General features: G+C 45.4%; 1 protein-coding gene across 7 annotated transcripts in view; it reads right to left on the bottom strand.

Annotated features, from left to right (window-relative positions):
* The window catches only part of mef2ca (myocyte enhancer factor 2ca), a 67,535-nt gene that overhangs the window by 31,599 nt on the left and 18,880 nt on the right, over positions 1-17,056 (bottom strand). For 4 of the 7 annotated variants that reach the window (XM_029252923.1, XM_029252929.1, XM_029252928.1 and 1 more), the window contains one exon: positions 8,554-8,743. In XM_029252923.1, the coding sequence (XP_029108756.1) occupies positions 8,554-8,607 (54 nt within the window). In that variant the 5' untranslated portion in view covers positions 8,608-8,743. Of the gene's footprint in view, positions 1-8,553; positions 8,744-10,168; positions 10,473-10,854; positions 10,923-17,056 lie in introns of those variants that run through there. The other 3 variants (XM_029252927.1, XM_029252926.1, XM_029252925.1) reach the window with 3 other exon arrangements.

Below are 17,056 nucleotides of genomic sequence, written 5' to 3'. Positions count from 1 at the left end.
CACACATACCACATATATGGACATACCTACACATGCAAATGAACCAAACATATAAGCTGAAAAATAAGTTAGTAATTGCAATAAATAGAAAAATAAGTTATAAAAAGAATAATTAGGCAAAGACAGTTAGATGCAAGGAAGGGGAGGAGTGGAGTGAATTGAGATGATGAGCGAACTGAGGTGGCCCAGGGTGTGGCGGGACACACAGTAGCTCAGTGCTACTAGGTCATTAAGAGGTGACCACCACCCAGGCAGTGTGACGACTCACTGTAGAGACTGGTAGCTGCTGGTAGAAATGGCCCTCCGGTAGCTCCTTGGAACACCACAACTGAAGCAATCTGGGGCTGAAAGTGCTCTTGTGTTTCACTACGGTGTTGCGCAAATGGTTCGAGATCTTGTCCATGATGGAGCGGAGTTCATTCAGAGTCCGCTTCTATGTGACCTCCACTATGCAGCCCAGCTTCACTCTCGGACTGAGCCAGCCTTCCCGATTAACTTCCCCAGCATTCCTCTCCAGAGAAGATTACACTTGCTGTAACCGACTGCTAGAACATCTCCAACAGAGTCCTGCGCACTCCAAAGGAGCTGAGCCTCCGCAGAAGGTAAATGTGACTCTGACCTCTCAACAGGGCCCCCGTGCCCCATGTTGTTCAGGTGCACCCCAGGGTATTTATATTTTCCAACTCCCTCCACCTTCACGTCATTAATCCTCAGAGGGCACATCGAGCCCTTGGGCCTCCTGAAGTTCCACTACAATCTCCTTGGTCTTTCCAATGTTGAGCTGCAGCTGGTTCAGTTTGCATCGCTCAACAAACCCTCTCAACAGGTTCCTGCACTTGTCTTCCTGCCCACCACTGAACACCCAACCTAACGTAACATCAATGTACACCCAACAATGTTTACCTTCAAACTGAGCCTTCTGCTCAAATTAGCTGAGAGTTTTACAACTCATTACCAGCACTGGATTCCAGAAATGTCCATCATTTAAGATCATCTCGTAATGGCTTGCCAGTCTGGACATGACAAGTGAACAGTCATTCTCCTACCAAATGACATGAACGACATTGAAAAATACGGACTGCAGCTTTGCAATTAGCAACATGCCAGACAATGAGCTTCGCCTGTCCAGTATCTTCATTCATGTGTGGTACCTCAGTCTCTTCGCGCTGCATAAGGAATTACTGTCAACACAAAAAACTACGAAAATAATCTGGCAACAGTGTAGAAGCCAATCAATTTGACTTTAGATTTATTCTTTTAGCTGACACTTTTCTCCAAAGCGACTTACATTGCTAGTTTACCTACAATTATTTGCCTGTTTATGCGGGTGATAAAATTTTACTGAAGCAATTCAGGGTAAGTACCTTGCTCAAGGGTACTACAGCTGGGGCTGAAACCTGTAACCTTTAGAGCCAAAGAGAGCACCACTAACCATTACACTACCAGATGTCCCAGCCTCATCTTGTTTAAAACATGTAATTCAAATAAAGAAACAAACAAAACATATATTTTGATTCAAGACTTGAAGTATTTTGTGACTGAAAGAACTGTCATTATGACTAATAGTCACAAAAGTTGAGTCTTCCTTTTTCCCAGCATGATACCTGGCCTCTAATGCAAGTGAGAATGAATCATGGCTACAGCACAACTGCACAAAAAAGAAAAGGTCATCTTCCTATTTCTTATTGTTATTTTGCTCAGCTGGCATCTTAGTCAATTTATTTATTTAAATTCCAACAGAATTTTTTTAATCCCATTAATCTATTTCTGTCCATCTGAATATGATACTTGATCAATTAAGGTCACGTGTCATCCTGAAAATCTGCCATGTAACCTTCAACTTTCAAGTCCATGTTATAAACCAAACTTACACAATGGATAAATGGTGATGATTCACACACCTGATTCCACTAACTTACTTGATTTAACCGATGCAATTTGGGCTTCAGTTGTTCTTAGATCTACACTGGGGACAGCTGGTAGGGGAGCGGTTAGAACAACTCCCTTTAGACCCAAAGGTTGCAGGTTTGAGCTTCACCTCTGGCTGTAGTACCCTTGAGCAAGGTACTTACCCTGAATTGCTCCAGTACAATTACCCAGCTGTCTAAGTGGGTAAATAATTGTAAATGTAACATTGTAAGGTGCTTTGGAGAAAAGCATCAGCTACATATGTAAATGCACTACTTGCATGTTTCTACTACACACACAATTTCCTCTAAAGCAACATATGGAATTAGTTGTTCCACATCTATTGTATCATACAAGTAACACCGATTGTCATTCAATAACCATTTCATGGTAAAGCTAATGGACACCAGGAGTTCAGACACTTTCAAGCAGTGCTGCAAATGTGTAAGGTTTACACAAAAGTAACCTAACATGTATCTTTAAGAGATTACTAGAAATTCAAAATAAACATGTTTTTTAAGGAAACTTCAAAGATGCAGCTACGTTCATGGTGTCCTCAATTTCGGAGGAAAACAAGATGTCAGAAAAGCCCTGGTACAGTTTTTTCAGCACAGGCTGGGCAGCTTGATGTATGTACAGAATGTACCGTTTTCCCAAGCGGCACGAGGTTGGAAGCAGACAAATGATGCAGGTGTCTCCAGACGCTTGGAAACAACCGGCTGCTTCTCAACACAAGGCTGACTCATCTGTTCGACTTCACTGAGCTATTAATTTTTTAAACTGTGCGTGTGTTGCCTCCTCTGCAGCTCCACTGTGTTGGCCTCCCTTTCAGGTGGAGGGCAGAGATGCGGTGGGTCCTCAGCTCAGAAGTTGAGCTCCACAGGGTGACCCGGATCCCGGATCCTCCCATTACATGCTACCCATGCACAACCCCCACCACGTTCCCGCAGCCAAGGACACGCACAAGAGATACATGGGAGGCAGATCACACTCCTATGGTGCTTCACACTAAAGGCCACAGTTGTTCAAAAATGCGGAGTTGAAGCTGCACTGTTAGAGACGGCAACCTCACGACAAGACCACACACGGCCTCCTCCGAGTTTACTCAAATCGCTCAGGAGCATCTTTTTAATTGTGGATTAGGAGTAAAACAACAAAATACAGGCAGTCCTTCACTTACGAAAGGGGCCCTTTGCAACAACCTTCTCGTAAGTCAACTTTGTTGCAAGTTGCAAAGCCCCATATACTGTATTATACAAACCATAATGATATATAAACGTTAACATGCATGAATGCTACGTTGTATAAGATCTGCTATATTTTTCACTCACTTCACACTTTATTCATGTTAAAATAATATTATTATTAGAATAATATAAATGCAGTAATTTTCAAGCTGCATTGTTATTTTCACTTTCATTTCTAAACGTGTTGTCTTTTGCTTTTTCCGTTCTGCATCATAAGAATGCTCATATTTTCATCTGGTAGCCATTTTAAATAAATAATAACCAGAACAGTATCACAAACAAAACATTCTGTTTATAAAACAATGTAAATTGTAAATAAAACACAATTTTTGCTGGACACCCAAACACCGACTGAAACAATAACAGATATGAGTGCCACGTGACAGTGTGGCCAGCTGATGTTATCATACAGCAGACGGACTGGTTGTCTTCAGAAGTTACAACCAGACGTCAGGCATCAAAAATCATATAACACGGTTAATTCGTCTGAGTTGCGAGGCGCATGTTTTGTAAGTTGAGGACCACCTGTACATGACCCAGAACTTCATCCAGAGCAGAATTCGGGCTGAGGTTGAACAGGAATATAGAGGGGGAAGAGTTTTGCTAAACATCTTAGAAATGGTTGAATAAACACTGTTCCAGTAACCTGGTATCTTATCACATTCCCAGGGTAAACATTTCAAAGTTCCAGGAGCAGCCTTGCTTTTAAAACACATCCGAAATGTCCAATGAGAATTAGTAGGATAAGGCCAGTTCTGTGAATGAACTCGAAGACTTCCTGCAGGCTGAAGGTGGTGCGGAGAGGGAAGAATTTATCACATATAGAAAACCATTCATGGTCATAGAAAGACAAGTCAAGGTCACGTTCCCATGTCTGCTTCAATGCATCACCGAAACAGGTACAAGCGCTTGAGAAACAACATATAACGCAGAGGTTGCGGCCCTGGAACTGCCCAGAAAGATGTGCTCTTTCTCACTTGAGTTGACCTCTTCTTCTGGGGCTACGATGAAATGCCACAGTTGTAAGTATTTATGGAAATCACTACTAGGTAGTCCAAAGGTTCATCTCTGCCCCTTCGACATCCATTCCCACAGCCTCACTTGTCTAAGTGTTAAGAGCAATAGGAGAGCACAATGGTACCCTGGTTGATCTCCCCAAATATCTCGTGACATCTCTCTAGGCTAGAAGAATGTTGAATACCACAGCATTTTCAGGCAGACATGGAATATTACAGAATTTGTTAATAAAAAGGTTACGATCTTAACAAACCTGGGTATAATGAAAATGGCTCCATGCCAATTCACAGAAACCCAGTCTAACCTGGAACCATGTAGTAATTTGCTGAATCTGTACAACCCAGTAATAAACTCTTGTATTTGGTAAAGAAGCCCAATCCACCAGTTCAGTTCTGAGCTTGATTTCTGACCCTGAACACAGACATATATGCAAAAATAGGCTTTTGTTATTAGAGTCTACAAGGGTGGGCAAAGTAACATGGCTATTGAAATAACACCGCATGAAAAAATAATTTAAAGTAACTAAATTACAATGAGAGATACTCAGTGATGGACTAGTGTCCCACCCATAGTGGACCCCCATCAGCCTCGCACTCAGTGATCCCGGGATAGACTCCGGACCATCGTGACCCTAACCTGGATAAGCAGTTAATGAAAATGGACGGATGGACAGGTGGGCAGATGGACACTTTACAGGTTAGTCGCTAAATTCCACAAAAGTACAGCCTCAGAAATGACCAGAGAACTGAATCAGAACCCCTGGGAACAAGTGCCGATGGATGGATGGATGGATGGATGGATGGATGGATGGATGGATAGATAGACAGATAGATAGATAGATAGTGTCATCATGGATGGATTTGTGATTATTACGTCTAAAAACTGGATTGCTACTGTATCTGCTATGTGTCTTTTGTGGCCTGCTTTGCTACCCATGGTTTCCAACACTTCCCTCACAGCAAGTACAAAATGGCCTCCCAAGGGCAAACATTTTTATCATTACTATGTCCCTTTGCATTAAAAGACAAAAAAAAAAAACAGAAGAAGAAGAGAGAGGTCAACAATGTCTTCATCCTCTGCCATGCGATGGGTCAGGAAGCACATTTGTATGCATTTCCTCCCATAACAGGAAGCGCCAAGTCGCTTCCCCTTCACAATGGCTTCGCTTCTGCTTATCCCGCCTCTTGCCCTGAATCCCCCCTTGAGGCGTCCAAGGCGGCTGCAGAATTGCACATGTTTACACATACCACTGCAGACGGACCTCGCAGCGCTGCTGTTGCCATCGGGGCGAAGGTGAGAACTGTGCGTCACCTGTTCTCAAGAGCTTCATCTGACGCCCCGGACAACATGAAGAGCAGCGCTTTGGTTTTCCCACATTATTTATCCTTTCATGTCTTACATCCTTTTGTATCTTACAACATTCCAGAAAGTTCTTCTTTGCGTTTGAGGACCGTGACGAAATGCTAAACACAAGTTTAAGAATGAAAGTTTGCCGCCTTTTCATATCTGAATGTTAAATTACTGGATTATCAACATAATCTCGTTGTTTAAATTTTTAGAACACAAACTGTTTTATATGTAGAGACTGTATTTCTTTGTGTGAAACACTTAACTGATGTTCTGTTTAAGTGAACTAATTTAAAAAGTAACAGAATCATATTCGCACCAGGTTCCAGTACAAAAGAGAAATAACATTAATGGAGGTAAAAATCATGAAAAGGTGAAAATGAGGTAAAAATAAGGAGGTAAGATATTCCGAGATCCTCATTTTTTCTGCAGTTCTTAACATAATTCTTCCTCATCATCATGCTGTTGACTTGGGGCATAATGCCACCCCCGTCCCCCCCTCACTTGCACGTAAACAGTCCTCACGGTGGTTTCTTTGGGCCTGGAGGCCGGTAGCCTGGTCATGTGGGCACTCGAGGGGTCGGCAGGAAGGTTCAACGGCGTTGTGTTTTTCCCTCCTACTGGTGGAGACGTCGGCTTTAGAGCTCATCGCCTTTGGCCATCTTTAACTCAACAATCCACCGGCTCGCTAACAATTCAGACTGAAACCACTCATATCAAGGCAGTAGAGAGAGTAAAAATAGAGTGAATGAGATTTAAGTGGAAAGGGTTTTGAGAGATTATAAAAAAGCTTTTCGACTCTATAATTCGCTAAAAGGTATGTTGCTACCACTACCCCACAATTACCTATTACTGATGATTCATTAATGATTCATTTATTGATGTAAAGCATTCGAAAGCGTTCGACAGGCAATAGGTAGCACGACTCTTGCTTAAATTTGTAAGTCAAAGTAAAGGGCAAAACACTGTGTCTTAAATGAATCATCACTGCAGCCAAATAGTTCGGGCTCCACAAGCTGCTCTTCCTGTTTCAGCCTAAAAAAAGAACGCAAAACAAGTAAGTAGACGAGAAAGACTTGACAGATTGTTGCCACTGTGATGCAGCGGAGCCCCGAGAAGAAAGGTGTGAAGAACAGTTTCCGTGTGCGTTTCATTGGGAGAACATGGAGCGGTCCATGGGCACAGTGAACATCATTACTGTCGACTAACTCGAACACTTTGAATTCTTCCAACCGATAAAGTTACATTTTACAATGTTCACTGCCGAAAACGGACCATCATTGACCAAAAGTGAATAATATCATCCCGTTTCTAGTAATTTTCAGGTTGCTTCTATGAGACTGTATCAGACAATCACAGTGACTGTACTCTGGAACACATAATGCTTTGTACACTGACTCCTGAGCAGTAAGTTGCATGTAGGGTTCTAGTTAACGCCTCTTCTGTCATTTCTGTAAACTGTTTACTGCATCTGCTTCAGAGCTTCTTCATGTTACCCCCATCATTTAGATATAAAGCAAAAAAGTTCATTCAAAGTTCAAGTTGAAAGTTGAAGTTTAAGAAAATTCAAAGTTGTCCGGAAGTGAAGTTATATTCCCGTGCACCAATTTTCCAATTATCAAACCTAGCATTTTATCAACAACTAATTTTGTTCATTATGTTTCAACTATTTTTCATTTTACAAGATTTTATCTTGAAATTTAATGAAAATTACTCTTGGTTGCGGTGATACTCATTGTTTGGAGCTTTCTATGATTTTATGTGACTAACCTTTAAATGTGAGACAAAACAGGGAAAATAAGAACTTGGGTCGAATTCTGTATTGAAAAAATGATGAAATGCGGTTAATCACCCGGCACAGTTTCACCCAGTCCAGCAAAGCCATGGGAACCGTTGTTGACATGCAACGCCCACAATAAATGTACTTCACCCTGGCCTGCAATCTTCGAAACATCCCCCAGATTGAGGCTACATGTGCCGGCTCAGCCGTTTCGCCGATCGCTCCATCAGGTGTTCATTGTGGCTCAGCGGACAGGCTGAGAGCCGCTCGCTTCCGGAAAAACGACGAGCCATGTGTAGTATTATTTATGCAAAGACAGATCTTGCTATTTTTACCGAGTTAAAATGTTTTCCTCCTGCAATAACCTACATAGATTGTCTGAGCCTTTTATGAAAGGCTGCAATAAACGACCTATAGAAATGTCATGTACAACACACACACACACACACACACACACACACACACACAGTCTTCTACATTCTTTTTCTCGGTTTTCCTGTAAATTGCAGTGCTCATGTCCTTCAAAATCTTCTGTTTGGTGGTTCGATGAGACAGAACAAAACACTTCAGACATTTTACATATTCGTTTGTTCATTTACCGCGAGGAAGGTGTTCCGTAATTTTAAATGGCCCGCATGGACTCGCTTTGCCTTCAAAAGTCAGGGTACGCGTGTAGTCCTACTCCGTCCACGCGCCCATGTGCCTTTCATCTGCCGTTCATTTTACGGCTCCGTTACACCAACATCCTGGAGCCGTCCGCTGCCTTCATTTGCATTTGCACAGTTCCACTCTGTGAACAAGGCTTTCCTTTGCACCCGTCAGCCGGTCAAGAAGCACCCGTGCGAAACACGATACGCATGATATGTGAAGATACATGCGAAGATATGTGGAGATGTGCTTCCAGTGTCCAGTCTATCATTTTTGTTTCTTCAAAATGCTGCCTTGGAGCTTGAGCACAAGCACAGCGGCAACCTATAGGCAAATCGGCAGAACCCAATATAGTCCTTGTCCTAGAAACTTGTGAGGGTCTTGTGACTAATGATGTCAGCAGCCGTCGGCACATAATTTCCCCCGAGAACTGTGCAGGAGGAGTCACAAACAGACCAAACTTGTGTTCGGAATCCAGCATCGCTCTGCCTTACGCAGGCAGCTGCCGGGAGCGTGTTTGTTTTTCGTACGCACATAAAAATCCCGCCACGCACAAGAGAAGCCGTCACTTTCCCTGCTGCCGTGACCCCTCTGCCCGTCTCTTACCTGTCTGTTGCGCTCGTCCATGATGCGCGCGATCTGAATCTTTTTTCTCCCCATCGTACCCGTCTTCCTTTCTCTCCTCTCTCCAAGGTATCGTACGTACTCCTTTCTTGCTCGTCTCGAGAAGCCCCAAGGCAGTCTTTCTCGTCTCCGCAACGCTTTCTCTTCTTCCGACTCACTCCAGCATCCACTCCTTAAAGAGAGGAAAGAGAGAACACAAAAAAATCGCGTCAATTACGAAAACATCCCACAATGCACTGCAGCAAAACAAATTCGTACAACGGTTTGCAAACGGCAGATCGATTTCCAGCTCTCTTGCCCGAATGCAAAATTACTTCTGCTTCAGTGCAAAGTTGGCAGCTTTTTAATGAAGACGAGCATCACGATTCTTCTGGAGATACATGCACCTTCACCTTGTCGTGGTAAAATTTGCCCTAAACCCATGACAGCCTTACGGCAAACTAGAAAAATCTCGAAGATCAAGTTTTCCTCATAACGTGACAGAAAAGGCCTGTGTAGTCAATATAGTCATATCAATAACTTTATTTACAGGCTGGATGAGAATAGTCAAGACTCACAGCTTTTTTCATATCTTTACATGATAATAGCAGTTGTTATTTAAGCTCTTTGCAGTATGTGGAAGCTGACACTGCTGCTCCATATTTCTCTTGACGAAACAGGCTCTCGTTCAGTTCAAACACTGACGATGATGATGATGATGAAGGACGAACCGATATTAGAACTGCTGAACCCCAAGTACATGGTCGCAAAGTACAAAGAAAGCAATAAACAGTACGGTATCATGCAGTAAATAACAAATAGGAAAAGACAAGCTCGACATGGGGCTGCGCTGCTCAACAGGAGGGGGATTTTCTTTTTCAAAACCTGTAACTTCATGGCATATGAGTGCAGCAGAAGGGACTTTTCAGCCACACGATGATGACCGAAAATCAAAGCTTGAGCCCCCAGAAGAGGAAATAAAACACAAAAACGCAAACTGAAATGCAGCACAGAGTGCAGCTGGTGAGTCCGCGCTTTTCGCGTGAGGCACTATCGCGTGGCATCTGGTGAGAAAGCGTACGGGGTCACATCAGATACCGCGGTGCTGCCTCAGTAAAGCCGAGCTGCTCTGTCGAGCGTGTTTTCACACCGCCGGGGCTCACGCGCACCGATGTTCAGCACCGTCGTCGGCGGTTGATTCGGGTCCCGCTCGGCGGCTCGCGACGTTGCGCTAATTCCGCCGCGATACAATTTCAGTAACGATCGATGTCGTCCCATTTGCTTCAAAAACACGAAGAAATCATCTTAGCAAAACGGGCAACAGCTTTCCAGTTCTTCTCAGACTGCAGCATTTCGGGGTTGTTTCACGTGATCAGTCGGCAACATCCATCCAACAACCGCCCTCGACACATTAATAACAGGCCATAGAGGCAAATAAGACCTTTGTGATGCATTCCTTTGTATTCAATAAAGAGATAAAACCTTTCCTTCTCAATATCAACATATGTTGCAATGCTTTTTCGAAAAGATAAAGCTCATCGTATTGTTGCCCAGTGCGGTTGTGCGAAACCCTTCTTTACGCGTTTCTGCAGTAAAGTGTCTCCGCTGAGCTCTGTACCTAAGAAGTGCAGCGACGGCGGCGACGTATCGTCTTATAGAAGTACCTCGGCGGTGTCAGCGACAGCGCTGCGACTTTCTCCTCCTGCTCACTGAAAGAACGCGACAAACTCTGAAATCTCTGCCCGGCCTCCGGATGTCAAAGTATCCCTCCGGTGTGACATGTTACGTAAGAGTAAGCCGACGCTCCTGAGCGCTAAATCCCGGCTTTGACCCCTGTGCCCTGTTGCCCTGTCGAGGTGAAGCGCTCCTTAGTCTCATCGTTTTTCCCTTGCTGCCACACGTGCGCGTGCACGCACGCACGCACACACACACGCACACATGCACACATGCACACACACACACACACACACACACGCACACACACACACGCACGCACGCCCCCTTCCTTTGGCCAGCCCCCCACGCACATCCCGAGTGTTCGCCCCTCACCAGTATTCCCTCGAGCTACACGGGCAAGGCGAGGGCGGCCCTGACGCTCGATTCTCACAGAGGAAAAGTCCGGCTCAGAAGCTAAAGCCAGCGACGCGTGGGACCACCCCGCCCACGCGACAGCGCTACAGTGGCCCTCCACCCTGGTGCCGAAAACGTGCAAATTTCCCCTTTAGTGCGAAGAATAAAATTTTAAATAGCTGAAGAAAGTTCCGAAACCCCCGGCCGCCCCGCCACGCCGAAATGAGAACTCACCCTGTTCCGTGAGAAAACGGCACAAGTCCAGTTTCCAGCACATGTAGGATCCAGAGGAGTCCAACGGGGCCTCCCCAAGGCAGGAAGATAATTCACTAATCCAGCAGCAGTGCGTCCGAGGAGAGCGAGACGGGGAGAGAGAGAGAGAGAGAGAGAGAGAGAGAGAGAGAGAGAGAGAGAGGGAAAGAGAGAGCGAGAGAGAGAGAGAGACGGGGGAGGGAGAACGACGTCGTTCTCTCGCTCCGAGCTCAATGCAACGGGGATCGGACCGTAGCGCCTGCGGTACGCGGGGTTCACCGGGAGCACTGGGGGTCGCGAAGGAGCGCGGAGACGAACACGGAACCCCCTTCACGCATCCCTCTCATGAAGGGGAACGAGGGCTGGACGTGGCGGGGGCGGCCGAGGTCCAGACAGAACCAGACGGGGACCAGGCGTCCACCGGGAGGAGGGAAGGGAAGGGAAGGGAAGGGTTCTGTGTGCCACGTTCCTCCCACTCTGCCAGTCAAGGCTTTAATTTCTCCTGTAGCCTGAGAAAGATAAACACTTTGCTGAGGCCGGACCAAGTGGACAGGGGGTCACTTCGGAGCTCAGGGCTCAGAGCACGTCTATAATTAGCCACCAGCACGGTGTCTTCGTGAATTAGCGTCCGTCTCTTCGGACAACATCCCTAAAATGTCCCTCCTCTAAAAAAAAAAAAAAAATATATATATATTATATATATATATATGTAATATGACATATATATATTTATATATATACATATATATATATATAGATGTCACCAAAAAAAGTTGAGTCTTTGCCAAGTTTCATTTCTCCTTTTTGTTGAGAGTGACCAGGATTTGTCTGAGCGAGCAAACATCTTCTCTCCCTTCCCAAAAAGTGCACAAGGAGCCGAGGACACGTTCGCTAAAGTGCACCAGTTTCGTTCGCTCAGTTTGTTCAGGAGCCGCCGCAAAACCATTAACTTTTTTTCCTCCGGGTTTTGTTTTTTCCTCCTTTCTTTTACTTCTTATGTGTTCGATGCCCTCTCGGCGGCTGCGAAACACCCTGGGGGGGGGGTTGGCCCTCACGAATCAGGACATGATTGATTACGGCCCCGATTTTACATGTTCTTTTCCCTTATTCAGCCACCGCTGCTGCCACTCACACACTTCTTTTGCACATCTGCAACACATTTAGTAATATGTCCAAAAAAAGGCAGTTTCCTCTATCCTCATAGGAAATGTGATTATAAGGATTTAAAATAACATATTACACAGCAGTAAGTAAACCTTTTAGAAGGTGTATGATACGTTAAATAAACCCTCGCTCCTTTTAAATAAACTCCCATTTCCTTGAGGAGAAACAGTAATAATATCGTTTCCAAACAATCCCAACAGCAGTATAGATTCAGGGCACAGTTTCACATCTGTATTTTGCCAGTTAATGTTTATTTATTTATTTATTTATACATTTACTCATTTACTTTTTACGCACAGACACTGCTCTTAACTGAAGTAGAATTATAATAATTTTGAAAATATCGAATCTGACAATATTGCGGACACTGGTCACAATACCACACGTAGATTTAATGCCCCAAACGTGCCATTCATATCTAAGATACTACACTTATCCCGACATGATACGTTTCTGGAGGCACCCTAATCAAAAATAATCATTATACTGACTTGACACAGTGCATTTGAAAAAAAAGAAAAAGATAAAACGCAAATTTCCAAACCCTTGAAAGAGAGAAACAAGCTGGCCGAGATACACAGAAGTGCCCCATTTCTGTTTTTGGACTTGATTCTTTTTCATTTTTGATTGGACTGTAAAGTAAGAAGCGAGCCGCATTTCTCATTGCCGCCGCCCCCCCCAAGCAACTCTGGCAGCTGAAGAGAATGACAGGAAGCCGTCTTGGGGGAGGGATGGCGGTGGACGGCACTCCTCCTCCTCCTCCTCCTCCTCCTCCTCCTCCTCCCCCTGCGCGTACGCGGAAGGACATGACATCAGATACCACAGACAATGAGAGGTGTAAAGGTGCTTCCTCTACTAAACTGTTCCAGAAAGCGCAAAATGGGAACCAAAACTGGCCCACTTCCTTCTCCCAGCCCAAGTGCGCCTGAGCCTCTTAGTGCTACACGCCTGCGTGCAAATGATGCGCAAAGTGTCATGTTCTGTTAAAACAGGCAATCGGGGCATAGAGCCCATGCTGGGGCTGTGGGGTTGGGGGGGGGGTGGGGGGGAGGTGACTTGGATCAAGAAAGGACCCCACATGCTCACACTCACACACACACACACACACACACACACCTCTCTGCAGTTCTGTCACAGCAGCCGATTGGATTTGGTGAAACGCCTGTCCCGTTTTAACCGGCTCCAGATCGTCGCGGCGCTGGAGATTAAAACAAAATACATTTACGCCGAAGCGATTTTGAAAGGGTCAATGACGCAACGCAACTGAAATCGCAAAGTGAGCGAGGCAGCCCACCGCACAGAGTCGGGGGGTGGGGGGTGGACGGTTTATCGTACAAAGCAGTCTTAATATTTTGGATTTGACGCGACGGGGGCAGCGCGGGAGAGCAGAACCCTGAGCGCTTTCTCAAATGTGTGTTTACCGCGTTTTTTTTTTTTTTTTTTCTCCAAGGAAAATGAAGGCCTTTACGAGAGAATGTGTGAAATTATGGATGAACTGAATTTCTGTTTCAAATAGTAATCTCTAAATAGCTCCTTTTTTGGGTGCTACGGTGGATTAAAGGCATGGGGTGGGGGGTGGGGGGGGGGGCATTTATAGTCCTGTATTACAGGGATCCCTTTCAGTGGCCAAACTCGGATGCTTTTCCACGCTCCTTCAGCAAAACCGGCTGCGAACTTGTTAAAAAAGCCACGAATGAGAAGTTTGCCTTGAAATATCGCACTTGTTCAGCTGTCACTGCTGCAAGGTACAGAAAGAGGGCACTCTCCTATAGTGCATCTATCACCAGGCTTCCACTTTTGCTCCTCAGCAGCACCTTACTCATCTTTTCTACACACTGGAGCGCAAAAGCTCCCAGCGCTGACGTATGAAACACACCCAAAGGATATTTGCACACTTTTCACTGTAATCCGACTGGAGCAACAATGTGGTACCTAAAGCACTTTCACTTTCGCTGATGTATTGAAAAAGCCATTTTTCCCATTTGAAGAGTTTCGTTAAAGTTCATTCTAACAGAGATGGCATTTTTACCCCAAAACTACATACAAAACAGTAGCTCATAGAAGTTATAGTCATTATTCTAGATTCTTCAAGATTCTATCAGAATGCACAGGGTATGGGGGGTGCAGTTGTGGCCTGTGTTGCCAGGTAGGCTCCGGTTCCCCGCAACCCCGTATGGGACAAGCGGTTCTGAAAATGTGTGTGTGTGTGTGTGTGCACGCACAGGGTATCATGTTCTACTCTAAGGAAGACACATCTGAAATGTTTAAAACCCGCCTTCCTCCAGAAACATTTTCTTTCACTAAAGTCCAGCGCTTTCTTCTGCCTTGTAGCAGACGGACAGCTGGAGCCTGGAGAGAACAAGCGACTGGGAAAGTGCATTAATCAGAGCTGAAATGGAGGCAGACTGTACTCCCCCACCCATTTTATGTTATTCATCTTGGAATGTCCCAAGGACAAAAGGAGATGTGCACCATCAAATGCCCTACCCATGAACCTCTTGTAGAAACAGTCCTTGGATCAGGGCCCCGCAGCAGACTCAACCGGTGCCCGCTATGGGTTTGGTCAAGGGGTTCAAGCCCTGCTTGGGGTGCCTTGCGACAGCCTTGCATCCCGTCCTGGGTGTGTCCCCTCCCCCTTTGGCCTTGTGCCCTGTGTTGCCGGCTTAGGCTCCGGTTCGCTGCGACCCTCCTTGGGACAAGAGGGTGTTGACAATGGATGGATGGATGGATCAGGGCCCCACCCAAAGTGTGAAGCCCACTCATGGTGGCAGGTGTGTTTCTTGCAAGGACAGCCTTTCACATCTGTCAACGGAGGCTTCCGTAGAACGATTAACGTTAGGTTCCCTCCAGTGAGAAGAAAAACTCTTCACATTGGTCGTACGTCAGTTGTCAGTAACGCTGAGAAGGGGGGGCACAGTGCCCAGACAGCATTGCCGAACACACTGTTACCAGAAAGTACGCCAATACATGAGGCACATGTAGAATGACTGGGCTGTGCTCTCCACGCTGCCTAGATAGTGAGCCAACTGGCTGCTGTGCATCATAGATCGCCCAGAGCAGCTGTGGACAGACTGTCAAGACTTGGAAACGAGATCCGGGGTGAGAAAATCTGCATATGCACCAAGCATAAGGGCGCCCTTCTTCCCTCTCCACACTAAACCTGATGTCTTTTCTGTCACTGACCATTTGGTCAAGGCACTTTACGCTGGGAATGTGCCCAGTCCTACTAAAGGAAGACAAACCCAATAGATCCACTTCAAAGGCTCAGCCCAACACCCAGTAACAGTTACCTGGCAAAAACCTGGGACAGCAGTACATTGACATTTGACATCTATTAATGTAGTCAACACTCTTTTCCAAAGGGACTTTGGACTATAATGTTAAGCTAATTACAATGATTTACCCATTTATACAGCTGGGTAATTTTATTGGAGCAATTCAGGGTATGTAAGTACCTTGCTCAGGGGAACTACAGCAGTATGTGGGATTTGAACCTGCCACGGTGGGAGTTGTCTAACCACCGGGATACCGGCTAAGAAAAAGCGAAATTATGTTAGGGCAATTATGTTATGTTCACGGGGAAGGAAGGTATGGAGCCACAGTGGGGATTGGGGGGGCCTTGGTTTGACGTCCGTCCCTCTCAGAAGAAAACACCACACAGATTTAATGGGTTCATCTCATCATCACCATATCTTGCTTCGTTGGCTTCCTAATCAGCCTAATTAAGGCTCAACTGGTTTGGAAATCTCCGCTGACAATTCCTTGTGCCACCATCCTGTAGCAGCCCAGCGAAAAAGAGAATTAAATGTGATCTTGTGACAGCAATTATTAAATGCTCCCCGTTGGCCGGAATTAAGCCTTCAGGCACACAGGCGTCACAGACGCAGCCGAGTGCCGAGCCACTCGCTTCTCCCTTTTTATCCCCTGTGGCAAAGCAGCACTGTGGTACATTTGGCACTGGTGTTTACTGGAACTGAAAAGCAATGATCTGGAGCTTAATTTCTAGCTCGTGGAGCACTTTTACGAAGCTCTAGGAGGGCACTTGAGAGACAATTGGAAATGTTGAAAGAGGAAGTCTGAGGACTGCACTGGAACCCAACCTATTGCCTCTTTTACTGAGTACTAAGAAAGCCTGACTCTGCTTGCTGTCCCTTTGAAAAATGTTGCCTCCTTCCCCTTTTGCAGGAGAAACTAGAATTGACTGACTTCTATTTGCATCAGTTTCCCATTTTATAATGAAAATGTGCTTCTGAAAAATTTCTGCTCTGTCGAATGAATACTGTATTTTTCTTCGACATTTTTCCAGTGTTTATAATGTCATGACCAAGATTCCCCTGCAGCATGACCAAATGAGTTAACCTTAGTAACCCTTGTGTTTATTTCCTAGTGTTTCCACATGTCTGCAAGTCAGTTCTGCTAATATGTTCCATATGAGCGCACTGCATGGTCTCGGTAAGCCTGGAGATGCCAAAGGGGTCCTCCGCCTAGTTGTAAGGCACTACTGGGCAAACACAAAATAACACACAACACAGTGGACTCTTACTTTCTTAGCCTCTTCTTTCTGCATTACTAGGTACATAGGGTTATTTTTACTTCGCTACCGGCATGAGAGCAAGTCGGGCTCGGCACCGATTCCTTATTCATGACTGGAAGGGACTAATTGTTCCATGGCCTTTTCCTACTTCAGTGCTCTGCATTACTGCTCTGTATCTCCAGCAGCTCTACAACCACTTGTACTACTGGTCGTGGAGTCTATTTTTTGGGCTGAGTGCAGAGTCGGGACACGGGACGACTCCTGCCAGATGACTCGGCTCGGCAGGGAACGGGAAACCCTGGCGACGCCTACGTGACCAAGCAACCAAAAACCCAACTGCTCCTCCTACCCTTAACCCTAATGTAAAAAAAGAAAAAAACTACGGTCACGGTGACACTTCCCATATTGCAGAACAAATAAGAAGAGCAGACTGTTACACACACAGCCTGTACAGCATCACTACAAGGATGTAAGACTTTTCTGTCA

Source organism: Scleropages formosus, chromosome 6 (genome assembly GCF_900964775.1).
Source record: "Scleropages formosus chromosome 6, fSclFor1.1, whole genome shotgun sequence".
Lineage (NCBI taxonomy): Eukaryota > Metazoa > Chordata > Actinopteri > Osteoglossiformes > Osteoglossidae > Scleropages > Scleropages formosus.
The sequence above is the reverse complement of the archived record's forward strand: the minus strand, read 5'-3'. Positions and strand labels throughout refer to the sequence as shown.